Raw genomic sequence first — 19144 nt, 5'->3', positions numbered from 1 at the left:
TCTAAAAGGTCCTCCTCCTCTCATCTGCCTGGAAAACCTGAATTTATTAATATAGCTCAGCTTAAATATCACTACCTTTGTAGCTTTCCATGACCCCTCTCAGAATCACTGTCTTCCTCAGTTTTTTTTTTATACCAATGTGTTTGTTCTAAAAACATACTAAGCTGATTCTGCGGGGAGGGCAAAGGGAAGGAGAGAGGGTCCTGACAAAAGACTTACCCAGGCAGCGACTGCGGCACTACGTGTTAAGCATATTGTTCAAGCAGCAGTGGGAAGATGGAGCTGGATGGCCTTCATGTTATGAGATGCTATGGCTCGCATCTTTCACACTGCGTGTGTGTGTGTGTATGTGTGTGTGTGTGTGTGTAACTGTGTGGGGGGCAGCAGGAGGAGAGAAAGAGAACGAAGGGGGAGAGAGAGACAGAGACCGAAACAAAGAGGGCGGACGCAGTGCAGTAAGAGCAGATGGGCGGACCCAAATTTCTTCTGCTTCACGATTTTGCGGAGGTCCAGCCCTGCATCCAGCCTTGAAACACAGGGTGGGGAGGAGGCGGAAAGGGGAGGGACTGTACTCCCTCTGAGCGTGCTAGCCCCGATTGCCTGACGGATCACCCTTCCGCTCCAACACCGCTAGTTCCTCAACGCAGTGACTCAAGCCTATTGTGCCAGGCGGGGCGCACTCAGCAGCACAGCCCCACAGGTGGCGACGGCTCGGTGAGAGGGTTCCCGCCAGGCTAGGCAGTGGAGTGCCGCACAGCGCGCCTTCCCGCCTCGCAGCCGCCACCCTAGCGGTTCCGACCCGGCGCCAGCAGGCCTGCTTGGTCGATCTTCGAGCCAAAGATGCGGCGAGGCTGGAAGATGGCTCTGTCTGGGGGGCTGCGGTGCTGCCGCCGGGTACTGTCCTGGGTGCCAGTGCTCGTTATTGTCCTCGTCGTGCTCTGGTCCTACTATGCCTACGTCTTTGAACTCTGCCTGGGTAAGTGGGGCTGGGCACCTAAGGTGGGGAAATTATGCTCCAGTATAATCGTTTGCCCTACCTTCACTCTGGTGTCCCTTGTGTTCTCAAGCCCTCTCTCTGCGGTTTTCTTTTCTCTCCCTGGGGAGCTCCTTGTCCCCGGCCTCTGGCTTCCCACAATATTTCCTGCGCGCTCCCACCAGGGTCGCACGGTGTCTCCATCGTTTCCCACCTAGGGTTTCTTATTTCTTTGCCCTACCCACAATAATGTCCTGGCTTTTCCCACGAGGGCCCCCTTTTCTCATACAGGGCAACCACCTGCACCTATGCTCTCCTTCTGGGAGCCCCTACTCTACCAAGTTGAGGAAATAACATACCCCGTGTCTTCAAACTGTTTACTCACACTAGGAATCCCACCAATGCATCCAACTAGGAGCCCCACCATTTTCCCACCTACTAGAATCCTACTAGGATTTCCTACTAGGGATTTCCTACTGAGAGTCCCAGAATATTTCCTCTACTCTCTTACTAGCTCTCCTTTTTCACACACTGGAATCTATCGTTTCCCGTGATCCTCACACTGGCTGAAGTGCCACTTGTGACGCCACAGTGCACCCTATTCTACTCCATTAAGATCTTCCCTTTTCACACAGTGGTAAGCCCTCCATTCTCTTTCCCTGTGGGCTCCCCCCATTTAATAATTTTTCTTTAATGGGATTGGTATTCTATAATACATCCTCTCCTCTCACACTAGAGGCCCTGATTATATTATACTGGAGTTCCCTGCAGTCTCCTACCTTCTTGCTTTGAGGAGCATTCAACTCCTTCCCATTAGGAGCCCCACATTATTTTCTGACAGCTTATACTGGTGACCCTGCTATTGTCACATGATGATAGTGCCTTCTTCCGTGTCTTTTCCCACTAGAGTCACCTCTTTTACCCTCCCACAAGGGTTTCCATAATTTATCTCCTATTCCATCAAAGGGCCGCTACTTTTCTAACCATTATTCCTCGTTATCTTTTTTGGGAAACCCACTCCCCACCTCCTGCAGTGTTCTTTCACTTTTAGCCCCACATTCTGCCATCCTCTTCCTTTGGGGTTTCTTCTTATTATTTCTTCTTACTTCTCATTGGATTGCATTTGTCCCATCTTCTCAAACTGGGGAAACCCCATTCTTTCTTAGGGGAGTCTCATTGGACATCCCCTCACTCCCAAGTCCTTCTGAGACTTCTATATTTTTTCATACCAAACTCTTCTCACCTTAAAAATGATGGTAAGGATGCTGCTTTTTTGAACTCTGGGACCTGACTCCATTTGTAATTTTCTTCTATTACATATTTACAAAGCAATAGTCTACCCCAGGTAGACTGGGACAAACTAGGGAGGCAGGAGATGATCCTCTTTTCCAATATAGAACTTTCTATGTTCTAATTCTATAACTTTCTATATTCTAATTCTAATTGCCTCTCTGAATCACAATTTGAATTTTTCTTACCTCTTTCTTAGAGATATTATGGAAAATGCAGAAAGAGCTCCTAAAAATAAATTTCATTAGTTGCCTTCATAGATACAAGTTAGCCTAGTTTTCTTTTGTATCTCAATCCAGTATTGGGATGCATTAAGTAGACTATGCAATGACTGGGAAGCTTTTCTATTCTCAGACCTTACTACTTTGGCTTTTTGAATGATTGATTGAAGGGTCAAGAGTTCAGCACCCTTATTATGGTACGGACAATGCTCCTAGGATCAATGCCATATTGTAAGCAACTTATTTTGGAGATTTTCAGTATTGACTCATATGAGCTTCACCAATATATATTTTAAAAATTCATGATGATAATGACTAAGACTTATATAGTGCGTACTCTGTGCCAGAAAATGTTCTAAGTTCTGTAGACAGATTAACTATATATTAATTCATTTAATCATCACAATAACTATATGAGGCAGGTACCATTACTGTTTCCATTGTATAGATGTGTAAACTGAGGCACAGATGAGCAAACCAAGGTAAAGACCAAGTTACTGCAAATAATTGGCCTTCTATAAATTCTTCTTTAGTCATGTAATATTAACAGCTGAAAGGCAGTGTAGGACTTAATTGGTTTGTTTTAGTTAACATACTTGTACCACACTGCTACATGCCAAGTACTATTTCTAGGTGACTACACACACAGACATGTAATCTTTGTAACAACTTTCCAATGTATATACTATCATTACTTGTTTGTAAACTGGGGAACAGACAGAATAAATAGCTTACCTAAGGTCACAGAGCTAGTAAATGGCCAAACTTAAAACCCAGGCAATATGTTGCCACAGTCTCCTCTAAACTAATACAGAGGTAAAAACTTGTGACATACAAGCCAGATGTAGCCTTCAGATATATTTTGCCTGGCCTGCACAGTGTTTTCTTAACATTTTGCATCAGTTCCCATTATTTAAAAGTCAGGAGAATATGGCAGCTTTGACTTTCAACTCTGGTTGAACCAGTCCACCCTGCCATCATCAATTTAACAATCTTGTAACAAATGAGCAACCTGGATTTCAGAAAGGTTAAATCAAATTTTCCTAAGGCCACACATTTAGTAATAGTGGAGAGTTGGAAATCCAGGCTGCCTGATACCTAGGCCATACCTTTTCCAATACAAACAAATTAACAAGTATGCATTTCAGTAAGACTCAAAAAGTAACATTAAGGACCTAACTTCTTTCCAGGGATAAAACCTGATGTCGTTCTCCCTAACGTTACGTTAGAGCTGAAACCAAAAGTGATATTTTTGTCCTATAATTCTTAGAGTTTGAATTCTGCCATTTACTAGCCAGGAGACCTGGGGCAAGTACCTTCACTCTCTCAACCTCAGTTGTCTCACGTGTACCTTGCTTCTACAGTTGTTCATCCATATGACAAATGGTTGCTTAGCACTCAATATATGCCAGTTATTACTGCTGTGAGGCTTAAATAACATGGTGCCTGAAAAGCATGCATCACAGTTCACAACACGTTATAAGAGCTCATTAGATAGTAACTTGTGATTACTAAAGATATAAAGGATTCTTCCTGACCCAGGAAAATAAGAAGCTTAGCTTTTTAGAGAGGAAGGAAAGTAACAGTATCCATTTTATTGGGGTGAAATGTATATAACATAGAATTAACCATTTTTAAGTGTTCACCTCAGTGCCACTTAGCACTCACAATGTTGTGCAGCCATCACCTCTATGTAGTTCCAAATGTTTTTGTTATCCCATAAAGAAACCTCCTAGGCATTAAGCAGTCACTCCCTGTTCCCTCTTCCCCCAAGTCCTAGCCAATTATTAATCTGCATTCTGTCTCTATGGATTTACCTATTATGGATATTCCATATAAATAGAATCATAAAAGATGTGTTCTTTTGTGTCTGACTTCTTCCAATTAACAAAATGTTTTGAAATTGATCCACATTGTATTATATGACAGTAATTTATCCCTTTTAATGGCTGAATAATAGTCTATTGTGTGTATATATATACCAGTTTGTTATCCATTCATTCATTAATGGACATTTGGGCTATTTCCACCTTTTTGTCTCTTCTGAATAGTGCTGTTACAAACATTCATGTACAAGTATTTGTTTGAATATCTATCTTCCGTTCGGGGATAATTGAACTGTATGGTAATTCTATGTTTAACTTTCTGAGGAACCTCCAAACTGTCTTCCACAGTGGCTGCACCATTTTACATTCCCGTCACAGAATGATAGCACAGAAGGGTTCCAATTTGTTCACATTCTCACCAAGACTTGCTATTTTCAGTTTTATTTTTATTGTAGTCATCTTACTGGGTGTGAAGGGGTATCTCATTGTAGATTTGATTTGTATTTCCGTAATGACTAAAAGTATTGAGAATCTTTTCATGTACTTGTTTGCCCTCCATATATCTTCTTTGGGAAAATGTCTATTCAAGCCATTGTCCAGTTTTTAATTGGGATTTTTAAATTGAGTTGTCTTTTTGTTGTTGAATTTTAATATTTTTCGCATGTTCTGAATACTTGATCCTTATCGGATAAATTATTTGCAAACATTTTCTCCCATACCTGATAGTATCATTTTATACACAAAGATTTTAATTCTAATAAAATTCAATTTATCTATTTTTTCTTTCGTTACCTATGCTTTTGATGTCATATTTAAGAATCCATTACCAAATGCAAGACCATAAAGATTTACCCCTGTGGGTTATTTTTTGTTTGTTTTCTTTTTTTTTTTTTTTTTTTTTTTTTTCTTTTTATATGGGACCTCACTATGTTGCCCGGGCTGATCTCAAACTCCTGGGCTCAAGCGATCCTCCCCCCTTAGCCTTTCAAATAGCTGGGACTATAGGCATGTGCCCTGTGTTTTCTTATAAGAATTTTATGGAACTAGAAGTACCATATGACCCAGCCATCCCATTACTGGATATATACCCAAAGGATTATAAATCATGCTGCTATAAAGACACATGCACACGTATGTTCATTGTGGCACTATTTGCAATAGCAAAGACTTGGAATCAACCCACATGTCCGTCAGTGACAGACTGGATTAAGAAAATGTGGCACATATACATCATGGAATACTATGCAGCCATAAAAAAGGATGAGTTTGTGTCCTTTGTAGGGACATGGATGCAGCTGGAAACCATCATTCTCAGCAAACTATCGCAAGAACAGAAAACCACATACCGCATGTTCTCACTCATAGGTGGAAACTGAACAATGAGATCACTTGGATTCGGGAAGGGGAACATCACACACCAGGGCCTATCATGGGGAGGGGGGAGCGGGGAGGGATTGCATTGGGAGTTATACCTGATGTAAATGACGAGTTGATGGGTGCTGATGAGTTGATGGGTGCAGCACACCAACATGGCACACGTATACATATGTAACAAACCTGCACGTTATGCACATGTACCCTAGAACTTAAAGTATAATAATAAAAAAGAATAAAAGAAAAAAAAGGAAAACTTAGATGTCATTAGGTAAAATACACTTAGAGTTTTAAATAGCACGATGTGTCACATACTAATACCCTATAGAACTTAAACCTTCATTATGAATAATATTTATAATAAATATAGAAATGATATCACAAGATTTTTCTCTCCAAAATAGGTGAATGTGGTGTGTGTGCATGTGTGTGTGTATGCCTACTATAAGTTATAACAAGTTCATTTGGGTTTTATAAAGAAAGCAATAATGTGCATAAAAAAAAAAGAATTGTATGCTTTTAGCTCTCACTTTTAGGTATTTTAGCCATTCTGAGTTAATTTTTTGTATCTGGTGTAAGATAGGAGTCCAGCTTTTTGTTGTTGTTGTTGTTGAATGTGGATAACTAGTTATCCTAGCACTGCTTGTAGAAGAGGCTATTCTTTCCTCCACTGGATATGATCATAAAAAATCAATTGACTGTAGATTTATGTGTCTAATTCTGGACTCTCAATTCTGTTTCATTGATTTATTTGTCTGTCCTTCTGCCAGCACCATATACTGTACCTTTGTAATAAATTTTGAAATCAAGAAGTGAGTTCTCCAGTTTTTTTTTTTTTTTTTTTTTTTTTTTTTTTTAATTATTTGTTGGCTGGGTGTGGTGGCTCAAGGCAGTAATCCCATAATTTTGGGAGGCCAAGGCAGGAGGATTACTTGAGCCCAGAAGTTTGAGACCAGCCTGGCCAACATAGTGACACTCCATCTCTGCAAAAAATAAAAAATGTAGCCGAGCATGATGCCACGTGCCTGTGGTCCCAGCTCCTCAAGAGGCTGAGGTGGGACGATTGCTTGAGCCCAGGAAGTCAAGGCTATAGTGAGCTGTAGTTGTGCCACTGCACTCCAGCCTCAGTGACCAAGCAAGACTCTATCTCAAAAAATAAAATTGTTTTTTCTATTGAGGCTCCCTTGAAATTTTGTGTGAATTTTCGGTTCAGCTTTTCCACTTAGGCAAGAATAGAAGTTGTTTTTTATTTTTATATAGGAATTGCACTGAATCTGTATATTGTTTTGGAGAGAATTGCCACCTTAACAATATCAAGTCTTCCAATCTATAAACATGGGATGCTTTTCCATTTATTTTAGTCTTTATTACTTTTCAGTACTGTTTTATGATTTTAAGTGTATTCATCTTGAGACTCCTTTCTAAAATTTATTCTTAAAGTTTTATTTCTTTTTTATGTTATTACAAATGGAATCATTTTCTTAATTTCATCTTCTGATTATTCATTGCTAGTGTTTAGAAATAAAACTGATTCGATGTGTTGATCTTGTCTTTTGCAACTTTGCTGAATTTGTTCATTAGCACTAAGATTTTTTTGTGAATTCTTTAGAAGTATCTATACATAAGATTATGTAAACTACCAATAAAGATAATTTCATTTCTTCTTTCCATCTTGAATGCCTTGTATTTATTTTTCTTGCCTAACTGCACTGGTTTGAACTTCCAGTTCAATGTTGAGTAGAAGTGGTAAAATAGGAATCCTGGTCTTCTTCCTGATCTTAGGAGGGAAATTTTCAGTCTTTCACCATTTAGTATACTGTTAGCTATGGGTATTCCATAAATGCCTTTTATCAAGTTGAGGAAATTCATTTCTATTACTAATTTCTTGAGCATTTTTTTAATTCCACTATGCAGAATATTGTCAAATGCTTTTCCAGCATCGATTAAGATAATCATATGGGTTTTTTCCCTCATTCTGTTAATATAACATGTCACATGATTGATTTTTGTATGGTGAACTGCCCTTACATTTCTTGGATAAATCCCACTTGATAGTGATATATAATCCTGTAACATGTTGCCAAATTCCATTTCCTAGTATTTGCTTAGGACTTTTGCATTTATATTTATAAGCGATATTTGTGTTTTCTTTTCTTTACTTTTGATGTATTTATCCAGCTTGGCTATCAAAATAATGCTGGCCTCATACAATGAGTTAGAAAGTGTTACCTTCTCTTAAATGTTTTGTAAGACTTTGAGAAGGAGTAATGGTAATTTTTTTTTAATGTTTTATAGAGGTTACCAGTGAAGCTACCCGATTTTGGCTTTTCTTTGTTGGGAAGTTTTTTGTTTTTGTTTTTGTTTTTGTTTTTTTTAGCTGTTTCAATCTTTTTACTTGTTAAAGGTCTGTTCCAATTTATGTTTCAATTTATGTTACTTTCTTGATTACTATCATGATAAGAACACAATATAATAGCTACCTTTTTTTTTTTTTTTTTTTTTTTTTTTTTTTTTTTTTTTCTGAGATGGAGTCTCCCTCTGTTGCCCAGACTGGAGTGCAGTGGCGTGATCTTGGCTCACTGCAACCTCTGCCTCTGGGGTTCAAGCGATTCTCCTGCCTCAGCCTCCTGAATAGCTGGGACTACAGACACATGCCACTATGCCCTGCTATTTTTTTTTTTTTTTTTTTTTTTTGTATTTTTAGTAGAGATGGGGTTTCACCATGTCAGCCAGGATAGTCTCCATCTCCTGACGTTGTGATCTGCCCACTTCGGCCTCCCAAAGTGCTGGGATTACAGGCGTAAGCCATCGTGCCTGGCCTAATGTTTGGTAGAATTTACCAGTGAAACTACCCAATTTTGGCTTTTCTTTGCTGGGAGGTTTTTTATTACTGATTCAATCTTTTTACTTGTTAAAGGTCTGTTCCAATTTATCTTTCGTTTTATTTTACTTTCTTGAATATTATTATGATAAGAACACAATATAATATCTACCTTAATGAAATTTTAAGTGTACGTTATTGTTAACTATAGATATAATGTTATACAGCAGACTGTTAGAGTTTGACCATCTTGCTTAACTGAAACTTTATGCCCATTGATTAGTAATGCCTCATTGCCCTCTCCCCCAAGCCTTTGGCAACTTCTTGAGTCAGTTTGGATACTTTGTATATTTTAAGAAATTTGTCCATATCATCCAGGTTATCTAATTTTTGGCAGACTATTGTTCCTAGTATTCTATTATATTCCTTTCTATTTTAACAATTGTTCCTAGTATTCTATTATATTTCTTTCTATTTCAGCAAGTTCTGCCGTAATGTCTCTACTTTAATTTCTGGTTTTGGTAATCTGAGTCCTCTCTCTCTCTCTCTCTCTTTTTTTTTTTTTTTTTTTGTTTAGTCTAGTTAAAGATGTGTCAATTTTGTCGAACTTTTAAAACTTCTCCAACTCTTGGTTTCATTGATTCTATTGTTTTTGTATTTACCATGTTCAGTTTTCTCCATTATAATCGTTATCATATCCTTTATTTTGCTAGTTTTGAATTTAGTTCTTCTGTTTTAGTTCATTAAGGTACAAAGTTAGGTCATTAATTTGGGATTATTGTTCTTTTTAAATGTAGGCATTTACAGCCATAAATATCACTCTTTCACTACATTCTATAAGACTTGGTGCGTTGTGTTTTTGTTTTCATTTATCTCAAAGTATTTTCTAATTAATTTCACTTATAATTTATTCTTTGACCCATTGATTATTTAAGAGTGTATTGCTTTGTTCTCACTAAAGTAGGGGAAGGTGAATGAAGAGAGGTTAATTAATCAGTACAAAAATACAGTTGGATAGAAGAAATAAGACCTAGTGTTTGACAGATCAGTAGAATGATTCCAGTATAGCGTAATCTATCATATATTTCAAAATAGCCAATAAAGAATAATTTCAATGTTTCCCACATGAAGCAAGATAGATGTTAAAATGATGAATATCCTCATTACCCTAATTTGAGTATTACATATTTTATGAATGTATCAAAATATTACAGGTACACTGAGAATATGTACATCTATAATATACCAGTTAAGAAGTATATATTGCTTAATTTTCCTATACATTTGAATGTTATAGTTTTCATTGTGCTACTGATTTCTAGTTTCATTCTACTGTGGTCAGAAAAATACTTTGTATGATTCCATTATTTTATATTTATCAAAACTAGTTTTGTGGCCTAGCACATGGTCTATACTAGATAATGTTCCGTGTGTACTTGAGAAGAATGTGTATTCTGCTGTTGTTGGGTTAAGTGTTCCACATATGTCTGTTAGGTCTAATTGGGTTATAGTATTGCTTGAGTCCTCTCTTCATATTGATCTGTGTCTAGTTTTCCTATCCATAGTTGAGAGTGGGTATTGAAGTCTCCAACTATTAATGTAATACTGTCTACATCTCCCTTCAATTCTGTCAATGTTTACTTCCTATATTTTGGGGTTCTGTTGTTAAGTTTATATATGTTTATAATTGTTACATCTTCCTGATAGATTAACCCCTTTATCAATACATAATATTCTTTATTTCCTCTTTATTATCAATTTTTGTCTTAAAGTCTATTTTGTATAAAAGTGGAGTAGCAACCCTAGCTCTCTTTTAGTTATTATTTGCATGGATGTATTTTTCTATCCATTCACTTTCAATCTATATATGTGTTTGGATCTAAGGTGATTCCATGGTAAATAGCATGTAGTTTGGTCATTTTTTAAATCCATTCTGACAATTTCTCCCTTTTCCTGGAGAATTTAGCCCATTTACATTTAAAGTAATTAATGATAAAAGACTTCTACCATGTTGGCAATTTTTTTTTCTGTATGTCTTGTACCTTATTTTATGTTTCTGTTCCTTCCTTACTGCCTTAAAAATTTTAATAGACTTTATATAGAGAGCAATTTTAAGTTCACATCAACATTGAGCAGAAAGTAGAGTTTCCATAGAAATTTCCCCACCTCCTCTAACACCCCCCCACAGCCTCCCTCACTATCTATATTCTACATCAGAATGGTACACTTGTTATAATCTAGGAACCTCCATTGACACATCATTTTCACCCCAAATCCACAGTTTATATTAACATTCACTTTCAGTGTTCTACATTCTACAGGTTTTGACAAACATATAATTATATATATCTACCATTATGGTATCATATAAAGTATTTTCATTACCTAAAAATCCTCCATGCTGTACCCATTCATTTCTTCCTTTCACCTAACTCCTGGAAACCATTGACATTTTTACTATCTCCATAGTTTTACCTTGTCCAGAATGTCATATATTTGGAAGCATATAGTATGTAGCCCTTGCAAATTGGCTTCTTTTACTTCATAGTATGCATTTAAGATTCTTCCATGTCTTTTCATGGCTTGATAGCTCATTTCTTTTTAGTGCTAAATAATATTCCATTATATGGATATATCATAGGTTATTTCTCCATTCACCTACTGAAGGACATCTTGGTTGTGTCCAAGTTTTGGAAATTATGAATAAAGCTGCTTTAAACATCTCTGTGTAGTTTTCTGTGTGAACATAAGTTTTCAGCTCCTTTGACTAAATACCAAGGAGTGTGATTGCTGAATTGTAGGGTAAGGGTATGTTTAGTTTTGTAAGAAACCACTAAAGTATCTTCCAAAGTAGCTGAACCATTTTACATTTCTGCCAGCAATGAATGAGAGTTCCTGCTGCTCTACATCCATGCCAGCATTTGGTGTGATTAGCATTCTGGAGTTTCACCATTCTAATGGGTGTGTGGTGGTATCTGATTGTTGTTTTACTGCCTTACATTTTAATTAATTTCTTATAGTGTACCCATTTTGATTTTCTCTCGTTTCTTTTTCAGTATATTTTTTAGTTTTTTTCCTAGTGGTTACCCTAGGTATTACAATTAACACATTAACTTTTGAATAATGCAGTCTGAATTAATACCAACTTAGGTTTCTTTTAACTTTTATTTTAGGTTTTGTGATACATATGTAGGTTTATTATATAGGTAGACTCGTGTCATGGGGGTTGTTATACGGATTATTTTGTCACCCAGGTATTATGCCTAGTACCCAATAATTATTTTCTCTGCTCCTCTCCCTCTTCCTACCCTTCACCTTCAAATAGACCCCAGTGTCTGTTGTTCCCTTCTTTGTGTTGAAGAGTTCTCATCATTTATAAGTGAGAGCATGTGATATTTGGTTTTCTGTTCCTACATTAGTTTGCTAGGATAATGGCCTCCAGCTCCATCTATGTTCCCACAAAAGACAGAATCCCATTCTTTTCTATGGCTGCATAATATTCCATAGTGTATATGTACCACATTTTCTTTAATGCATCAGCCACTGGTGGGCATTTAGGTTGATTCCATGTCTTTGCTATTCTGAATACCGCTGCAGTGAACATTTGCCTGCGTGTGTCTTTATGGTAAAATGATTTATATGCCTTTGGGTATATGCCCAGTAATGGGATTGCTGGGTCAAATGGTATTTCTGTTTTTATGCCTTTGTGGAATCACCACACTGTCTTCCACAATTGTTGAACTAATTTACACTCCTACCAGCAGTGTACAAGTGTACCCTTTTCTCTACAACTGCACAGGCATCTGTTATTTTTTAACTTTCTAATAGCCATTCTGAGATAGTATCTCATTACGGTTTTGATTTGCATTTCTATAATGATCAGGGATATAGAGCTTTTATTCATATACATGTTGGCCACATGTATGGCTTCTTTTGAAAAGTGTTCATGTCCTTTGCCCACATTTTAATGGGGTTGTTTGATGTTGTCTTATAAATTTGTTTAAGTTCCTTATAGCTGCTGGATATTAGACTTTTTTCAGGAGCATAGTTTGCAAAAATTTTCTTCCATTCTGTAGGTTGTCTCCCATTGTGTAGGTTGATAGTTTCTTTTTGCTTTACAGAAGCTCTTAAGTTTAATTAGATCCCATTCGTCAATTTTTGCTTTTGTTGTGATTGCCTTTGGCATCTTTGTCATGAACTCTTTCGCCTGTTCCTTTGTGCAGGATGGTATTGCCTATGTTGTGTTCCATGGTTTTTATAGTTTTGGGTTTTACATTTAAGTCTTTAATCAATCTCGAGTTGATTTTTGTATATGGTATAATGAAGGGGTCCAGTTTCAATCTTCTGCATATGGCTAGTCAGTTATCCCAGCAACATTTATTGACTAGGGAGTCCTTTCCCCATGGCTTGCTTTTGTCAGCTTTGTCAAAGATCAGATGGGCATAGGTGTGCAGCCTTATTTCTGTGTTCTCTATTCTGTTCCTTTGGTTTATATGTCTGTTTTTGTACCAGTACCATGCTTTTTTGGTTACTGTAGCCTTATAGTATAGTTTGAAGTCAGGTAACGTGATGCATCCAGCTTTGCCCTTTTTGCTTAGGATTGTCCTGGCTATTCAGGCTCTTTTTTGCTTCCATATGAAATTTAAAATAGTTTTTGTTTTGTAGTTCTATAAAGAATGTCATTGATAGTTTGACAGGAATAGCATTGAATTTCTAAGTTGCTTTGGGAAATGTGGCCATTTTAATGATACTGATTCCTCCTGTCCATGAGTATGGGATGATTTTCCATTTGTTTGTGTGATCTCTGATTTCTCTGAGCAGTGTTTTGTAATTCTCTTTGTAGAGATCTTTCACTTCCTTGTTTAGCTGTATTCTTAGCTATTTTATTGTTTATGTGGCAATTGTGAAGGGAATTACTTTCCTGATTTGGCTTTTGGCTTGTCTATTATTGAATACCAACTTTTTTAAAATTATACTTTAACTTTTAGGGTCATGTGCAGAACATGCAGGTTTGTTACATATGTATACATGTGCCATGTTGGTGTGCTGCACCCATTAACTCTTCATTTACATTAGGTATTTCTCCTAATGCTATCCCTCCCCCTCCCCCCACCCCATGACAGGCCCCGGTGTGTGATGTTCCCCACCCTGTGTCCAAGTGTTCTCATTGTTCAATTCCCACCAATGAGTGAGAACATGCAGTGTTAGGTTTTCTGTCCTTGTGATAGTTTGCTCAGAATGATGGTTTCCAGCTTCATCCATGTCCCTACAAACGACATGAACGCATCCTTTTTTTATGGCTGGATAGTATTCCATGGTGTATATGTGCCACATTTTCTTAATGCAGTCTGTTGTTGATGGACATTTGGGTTGGTTCCAAGTTTTTGCTATTGTGAATAGTGCCACGATAAACATACACGTGCATGTGTCTTTATATTAACATGTTTTATAATCCTTTGGGTATACACCCAGTAATGGGATGGCTGAGTCAAATGGTATTTCTGGTTCTAGATCCTTGAGGAATCGCCACACTATCTTCCATAATGGTTGAGCTAGTTTACACTCCCACCAACAGTGTAAAAGCGTTCCTATTTCTCCACATCCTTTCAGCACGTTTTTTCCTGACTTTTTAATGATTGCCATTCTAACTGGTGTGAGATGGTATCTCATTGTGGTTTTGATTTGCATTTCTCTGATGGCCAGTGATGATGAGAATGTTTTCATGTGTCTGTTGGTTGCATAAATGTCTTCTTTCGAGAAGTGTCTGTTCATATCCTTTGCCCACTTTTTGATGGGGTTGTTTGATTTTTTCCTGTAAATTTGTTTAAGTTATTTGTAGATTCTGGATATTAGCCCTTTGTCAGATTGGTAGATTGCAAACATTTTCTCCCATTCTGTAGGTTGCCTGTTCACTCTGATGGTAGTTTCTTTTGCTGTGCAGAAACTCTTTGGCTTAATTAGATCCCATTTGTCTGTTTTGGCTTTTGTTGCCATTGCTTTTGGTGTTTTAGTCATGAACTCCTTGCCCATGTCTATGTCCTGAATGGTATTGCCTAGGTTTTCTTCTAGGGTTTTTATGGTTTTAGGTCTAATGTTTAAGTCTTTAATCCATCTTGAATTAATTTTTGTACAAGGTGTAAGGAAAGGATCCAGTTTCAACTTTCTACATATGGCTAGCAAGTTTTCCCAGCACCATTTATTAAATAGGAAATCCTTTCCCCATTTCTTGTTTTTATCGGGTTTGTCAAAGATCAGATAGTTATAGATGTGTGGCCTCTGAGGCCTATGAGGCCTCTGTTCTGTTCCATTGGTCTATATCTCTGTTTTTGTAACAGTACCATGCTGTTTTGTTTACTGTAGCCTTGCAATATAGTTTGAAGTCAGGTAGCATGATGCCTCCAGCTTTGTTCTTTTGGCTTAGGATTGTCTTGGCAATGTGGACTTCTTTTTTGGTTCCATATGAACTTTAAAGAAGTTTTTTTCCAATTATGTGAAGAAAGTCATTGGTAGCTTGATGGGGATGGCATTGAATCTATAAATTACCTTGGTCAGGATAGCCATTTTCACAATATTGATTCTTCCTATCCATGAGCATGGGATGTTCTTCCATTGTTTTGTGTCCTCTTTTATTTTGTTGAGCAATGGTTTGTAATTCTCCTTGAAGAGGTCCTTCACATCCCTTGTAATTTGGATTCCTAGGTATTTTATTCTCTTTGAAGCAATTGTGAATGGGAGTTCACTCATGATTTGGCTCTCTGTTTGTCTATTATTGGTGTATAGGAATGCCTGTGATTTTTGCACATTGATTTTGTATCCTGAGACTTTGCTGAAGTTTCTTATCAGCTTAAGGAGATTTTGGGCTGAGACAATGGGGTTTTCTAAATATACAATCATGTCATCTGCAAACAGGGACGATTTGACTTCTTATTTTCCTAATTGAATACACTTTATTTCTGTCTCCTGCCTGATTGCCCTAGCCAGAACTTCCAACACTATGTTGAATAGGAGTGGTGAGAGAGGGCATCCCTGTCTCGTGCCAGTTTTCAAAGGGAATTTTCCAGTTTTTGCCCATTCAGTATGATATTGGCTGTGGGTTTGTCATAAATAGCTCTTATTATTTTGAGATACTTTCCATCAATACCTAGTTTATTGAGAGTTTTTAGCATGAAGGGCTGCTGAATTTTGTCAAAAGCCTTTTCTGCATCTATTGAGATAATCATGTGGTTTTTGTCTTTGGTTCTGTTTATATGCTGGATTACATTTATTGTTTTGCATTTGTTGAACCATCCTTGCATCCCAGGGATGAAGCCAAGTCGATCTTGGTGGATAAGCTTTTTGATGTGCAGCTGGATTCAGTTTGCCAGTATTTTATTGAGGATTTTTGCATCGCTGTTCATCAGGGATATTGGTCTAAAATTCTCTTTTTTTGTTGTGTCTCTGCCAGGCTTTGGTATCAGGATGATGCTGGCCTCATAAAATGAGTTAGGGAGGATTCCCTCTTTTTCTATTGATTGGAATAGTTTCAGAAGGAATGGTACCAGCTCCTCTTTGTACCTTTGGTAGAATTCGGCTGTGAATCCATCTGGTCCTGGACTTTTTTGGTGGGTAGGCTATTAATTATTGCCTCAGTTTCAGAGCCTGCTATTGGTCTATTCATGGATTCAACTCCTTCCTGGTTTAGTCTTGGGAGGGTGTATGTGTCCAGTAATTTATCCATTTCTTCTAGATTTTCTAGTTTATTTGCATAGAAGTGTTTATAGTGTTCTCTGATGGTAGTTTGTATTTCTGTGGGATCAGTGGTGATTTCCCCTTTATCATTTTTTCATTGTGTCTATTTGATTTTTCTCTCTTTTCTTATTTGTTTGTGTTGCTGCCGCCTTGCAGTTTGATATCGGACTGCTGTGCTAGCAGTGAGCAAGGCTCCATGGGCGTGGGACCCACTGAGCCAGGCACGGGATATAATCTCCTGGTGTTCAATTTGTTAAGACCATTGGAAAAGCGCAGTATTACGGTGGGAGTGTCCCGATTTTCCACATACCATCTGTCATGGCTTCCTTTGGCTAGGAAAGGGAATTCCTGGACCCCTTGTGCTTCCTGGGTGAGGCAATGCCCTGCCCTGCTTTGGCTCACATTCCGTGGGCCGCACCCACTGTCCAACCAGTCCCAATGAGATGAACCCAGTACCTCAGTTCGAAATGCGGAAGTCACCCATCTTCTGCATTGCTCACGCTGGGATCTGTAGACTAGAGCTGTTCCCATTTCACAATCTTGGAACAATCCTGTTGAATATCATAATAGTATACAAAACTCATCCCTTTACAGCTCTATTGCCCCTTTATGCTGTTATTATCACAAATTACGTCTTTATACACTGTATACTCCTTAACGTAGATTGATCATTGTTGTTTAATGCATTTTTTCTTTTAAATTGGATAGTAAAAAGAGTTTTTTTAAAAAACCTAAAACACATTATTACTTGCTTTTGTAGCTTCCTATGTAGTTACCTTTGCCAATGTTCCTATTTTTTTGTATAGCTTGGGTTATAATGAGTGCCCTTTCAGTTTTTCTAGAGAATGCCCTTTGGTATTTCTTGAAAGGCAGTTCTACTAGTGATCAGCTCCCTCAGTTTTTGTTTATCTGGCAACGTCTTGTTTTTGCTTTCATTCTTTGGAGTATAGTGTTGCTGGACATAGAATTCTGGATATATGTTGACAGATGTTTTTCTTTTTCTTTCAGCAGTTTAAATATGACATTTCACTGCCTTCTAGCCTCTGTGGGTTCTTAAGAGAAATCAGCTGTTCGTCTTATTGTTTTTTGTATGTAAAAAGTCACTTTCCCTGCTTTCAAGGTTTTCTCTTTGTTTTTTGGCAATTTGACTATAATATGTCTGATTGTGGATATTTTTTAGTTTATTCTATGTGGAGTTCATTGCACTTCTTGGATGTTTAGATTCATATTTTTTACCAAATGTATGAAGTTTTTTAGCCATCATTTTTTCAAATACTCTTTCTGTTTTTCCTCTCTTTCCTCTCACATTGAAAGCCCCGTTATGTGTATATTAGTATGTTAGGATATAGGCTGTATATTAGAGTGTAGGCTCTATTATTGTGTATAGTAGAGTGTAGGCAGCTGTTCTCACAGCCTCTGCTGATCTGGGATGTGGAGGATGGTAAGCAGCCAATTTAAAATGTTACAGTATCCTCTTACTACAAAGCATCGGTTCTTTTCTTCACCAAGTCTTCCACTCTGGTTATTGTAACAATTTTACTAGATTCCAGAGTTCTGCAAAAGTTTATTCTGACAGTTTTTGCCAGCTTATTAGTTGCTTTTGAGGAGGGACATAAGTCTGGAGTACTCTCAGTTTTGGTGCCCAATAGTATCTATTCTGAGATTAAAAAATGAATATCTATGATAAAATTCTACTCGAAAGGTAGAAATTCTTCAAAGAGAGAATAAATAGAAACTGATTAGGCAGAAAAAAAAAAAAAGAAAAAACAGAAGAAACCATTTTCTAGAAACCAAGTTTCTATAGAAGTAAAAGTATCCATTCAAGCCTATAGGAATCATGGTTTTATCAAATCTGAAATAGTTTTATGTCATTCATATGACAAACAGTTAAATGTATCACACCTGACTAGTAACTTGTTGTAACAAACTCCTAATGTAACTCCAATGGTTTTAAAACCTAACTCAGGTTTTAAACCTGCTGAGGTTTTCAAATACAAATTTCTGCACTTCCACCCAAAGACTTGCTATGCTATGTGAAGAGAGCCCTGGAATCTATATTTTTATTATGCTTCCTAAGTAAGTATTACGATCATCCAGGTTTGAGAAGGACTGCCTTAAAAGTGAATGAGTGGCTAGTGTGAGTAACTTTTTCAAAGCAGTAAATAAAGACTGACTGATTAGCTTACTTTCAACAGAAAACACTCAGAAATGTGTCTCAGTTCCCTATTTCAAATTCTTCCCTCTCCTAACGTAGACTCTAAGAAACATCTAAGAGAAAAAGTGGGGGGAATCAAAGTTGTTCATTTTGACACTGCATAAATTATTTTAAAACCATCATATATAACTCTGGGAACCATAACATTTTTAAAAAATCAGACTTGTTTTGTCCTAAACTTATTGTAAAATTTTTGTAGAAAAATGATAATACATTACTAACAATAATTAAGTACTTATGTGCAAAGCACCCAAGTGCTTTACACATATTTTATTACTTAATCCTTGTAACAATCTGATAACATAAACAATTTTATCTTCGTTTTACAGATGAGGAAACTGAGGCACACGTGATTAATTAACTTGACCAAGGTCACAGAATAAGTGTCAAGAGCCAAAATATGAATACATGCCAAAGTATATGCTGTAAACTCCCTTCCCAAACATGTCATTCATTAAAAAAGAACTTCATGTTGTAAATGAGCACTCATCTCACTGGATATTTCCAAACTTCATACTCTCCTTTCACAAGTCCCTTTTGAACTCCACTAATTCTGTAGCCACTAGCCACATGCGGCTATTAAACACTTGAAATGTGTCATGTGGATTCAGATGTTCTGGAAGCATAGAATATACACCAGCATTCCCAAACTTAGTGAAAAAAAGAATATAAACTATCACAATAATTTTTATGTGG

At 37.2% G+C, this 19144-nt stretch overlaps 1 protein-coding gene across 3 annotated transcripts in view; it reads left to right on the top strand.

Annotated features, from left to right (window-relative positions):
- Positions 1 to 439: 439 nt before the first annotated feature.
- Positions 440 to 19144, top strand: part of ZDHHC15 (zinc finger DHHC-type containing 15) — a 103468-nt gene continuing 84763 nt past the window's right edge. The window contains exon 1 of one of the 3 annotated variants that reach the window (XM_030934135.1): positions 440 to 976. In XM_030934135.1, the coding sequence (XP_030789995.1) occupies positions 841 to 976 (136 nt within the window). In that variant the 5' untranslated portion in view covers positions 440 to 840. The remainder of the gene's footprint in view (positions 977 to 19144) is intronic. The other 2 variants (XM_030934133.1, XM_030934134.1) reach the window with 2 other exon arrangements.

This window comes from Rhinopithecus roxellana, chromosome 7 (assembly GCF_007565055.1).
Source record: "Rhinopithecus roxellana isolate Shanxi Qingling chromosome 7, ASM756505v1, whole genome shotgun sequence".
NCBI lineage: Eukaryota > Metazoa > Chordata > Mammalia > Primates > Cercopithecidae > Rhinopithecus > Rhinopithecus roxellana.
The sequence above is the reverse complement of the archived record's forward strand: the minus strand, read 5'-3'. Positions and strand labels throughout refer to the sequence as shown.